A 2064-nucleotide genomic window follows, 5' to 3' on the forward strand; every position below is an offset into this window, starting at 1 on the left:
AAAATTTAAATATGAAAATGAGATGTGTGATATATTTTATTATTGTAATTTTGGATGTTTTTTAAAATTGTGAGATGTACATAAATTAGAAAGTCCGTTTTGTATTTAAAAAGTTTTAAAATTTTTTGATTTGTATTTAAAAAATTTTAAAAATTCGGAGTATACAAATCGGATAATTCGATTTGTGTATCCCAAATTTTTTTAATTTTTTAAACACAAATCAAAAAATCTAATTTGTGTACCAAAAAATTCGAATTGTCCAATTTCTTTATATCCTATAAATCAGACTGTTCGATTTTAATTTCTAACACTATAACTACGTAAAACACTTATACATTCCATAACTGAATCCTAGACCAGTCTCTCTTCCATGTCTAGATTAAAAAGTGAGTTTCTCGCTGAGTAGATGATGTTGTTATCCATCCAAATCAAAAACCGCTGGCTGTCCCAACAAACAAACAAAATAAACAAAATCCCAAAACAGAAAAAGGAGGTACATACAACTCGTACGCCTCCGTGTGTGAACTGTACATTATATCATTCATTCCAAAATCATTTCCGTCGCCACTTTCCTCTTCCTCCTTCTCTTCTTCTGAGTTAGAGTGTTCTCTCCACTCCATGGGTATCCTGTTCTCCTCGAGTTACGCGCGAAAAGCACCGCCTTCGAGTCCTACTTTGGCGGATCTACCAGAGAGTTGCGTCGCTTCCATCATTGGATACATGGATCCTCCCCAGATTTGCAAGCTCGCTATGTTGAATCGCACTTTTCGCGCCGCTTCATCTGCTGATTTTGTTTGGGAATCCAAGCTCCCCCCAAACTACCATGTTCTTATCGCTGAAATCTTCGATCAAAGTGTTCAAAACAATCACAGCAAAAGAGCAATCTATGCCAGCCTCTGTCGCCTCAATTCGCTTGACGAAGGCAACAAGGTAAATAATAATAACAATAATAATAATTTTAATTATCTGATCTCTTTTTAACGAATACCTTAATTATGATTTGTTTAAGACCTTGCTTGCTTGCTTAGCTTTTTTGGAAAATTGAAAAGGGGTTGATGATTTCTGATGTGTTTGTTGCAGAAAGTTTGGTTGGATAGAAGCACGGGTAAGCTATGTATGTGCATATCTTCCAAGGGGCTATCTATAACGGGGGTTGATGATCGAAGATATTGGAATCGTATCCCAACTGAAGAATCTAGGTCAGGTTCTAAATTGATATTTATATTGTTAGCAAGAAATTTTCTGGCACTGTGAGCACTTCTCTTTCTTTTCATCTGAGTTGGTAGTTTTTAGGTGGATTATTAATTTATTATTTCATAATTATTGGTTTGTTGATAAATTTGTATTTTGAATACTTCAATGAGGGGAGATAAGGGCTAAGAGTAAAGGAAAGAAGTAATTGAGGGTTAGAGATACCTAAACTGGAGGAACACGGGGAGAATTAGGGAGAAAAATAAGTTTAGGAACAATAATTTCATTTCTATATATAAGTTTAATTCTGCAAAACATGATGCACAACAAATGTTGATTAACCAGCAGTGTAAATCACATACTTAATCATAGCGGTTAAAGAAAAACTAAATAACCCAAAGGGAAATGACAAACCCATAATCCTGTTATGAAATGGGAATGAGTCAAGGAACAGACTTGTGTGTGAATGACGATTTTGTGATTTTTTCCTCTTCAAGTATTTTTACTTTTGTTTATTCTGATGTCATTTTATATAATCAAGCATAAAATAGTCTAAGTGTGGTTTTAGGTTGAGAATTAAGGTTTCTGGACAGACTTGACTGAATTATTAATTGTGATGTTCTTAAAGTAAAATATTTATTGGATAGTAAATTAAATGTTTGATACACAAACAATGCATGTCACACTATGCTCTGTTTAATAGTCATATTGAATTATCTAATTAAAAAAATAGTCATATTGAATTTTTAACCTTTATATCGTGTTAGCAATGGATAAGCATGTAAACAGAAAAATCTGCATGCAGTCTATAGTGTGCCTCTCTTCCGCTAAGCACATAAAGACAGCTAGTGTCATGCATAAGATTTCGGAACT

General features: G+C 33.5%; 1 protein-coding gene across 1 annotated transcript in view; it reads left to right on the forward strand.

The window, feature by feature from the left end:
• Nucleotides 443-2064, forward strand: part of LOC107642966 (F-box protein PP2-A12) — a 3471-nt gene continuing 1849 nt past the window's right edge. The window contains exons 1-2 of the mRNA XM_016346488.2: nt 443-930; nt 1081-1199. Coding sequence (XP_016201974.1) covers nt 619-930; nt 1081-1199 — 431 coding nt within the window. The 5' untranslated portion in view covers nt 443-618. The remainder of the gene's footprint in view (nt 931-1080; nt 1200-2064) is intronic.

The sequence above is a fragment of the Arachis ipaensis genome, chromosome B05, assembly GCF_000816755.2.
Source record: "Arachis ipaensis cultivar K30076 chromosome B05, Araip1.1, whole genome shotgun sequence".
In the NCBI taxonomy this organism is placed as follows: Eukaryota; Viridiplantae; Streptophyta; class Magnoliopsida; order Fabales; family Fabaceae; genus Arachis; species Arachis ipaensis.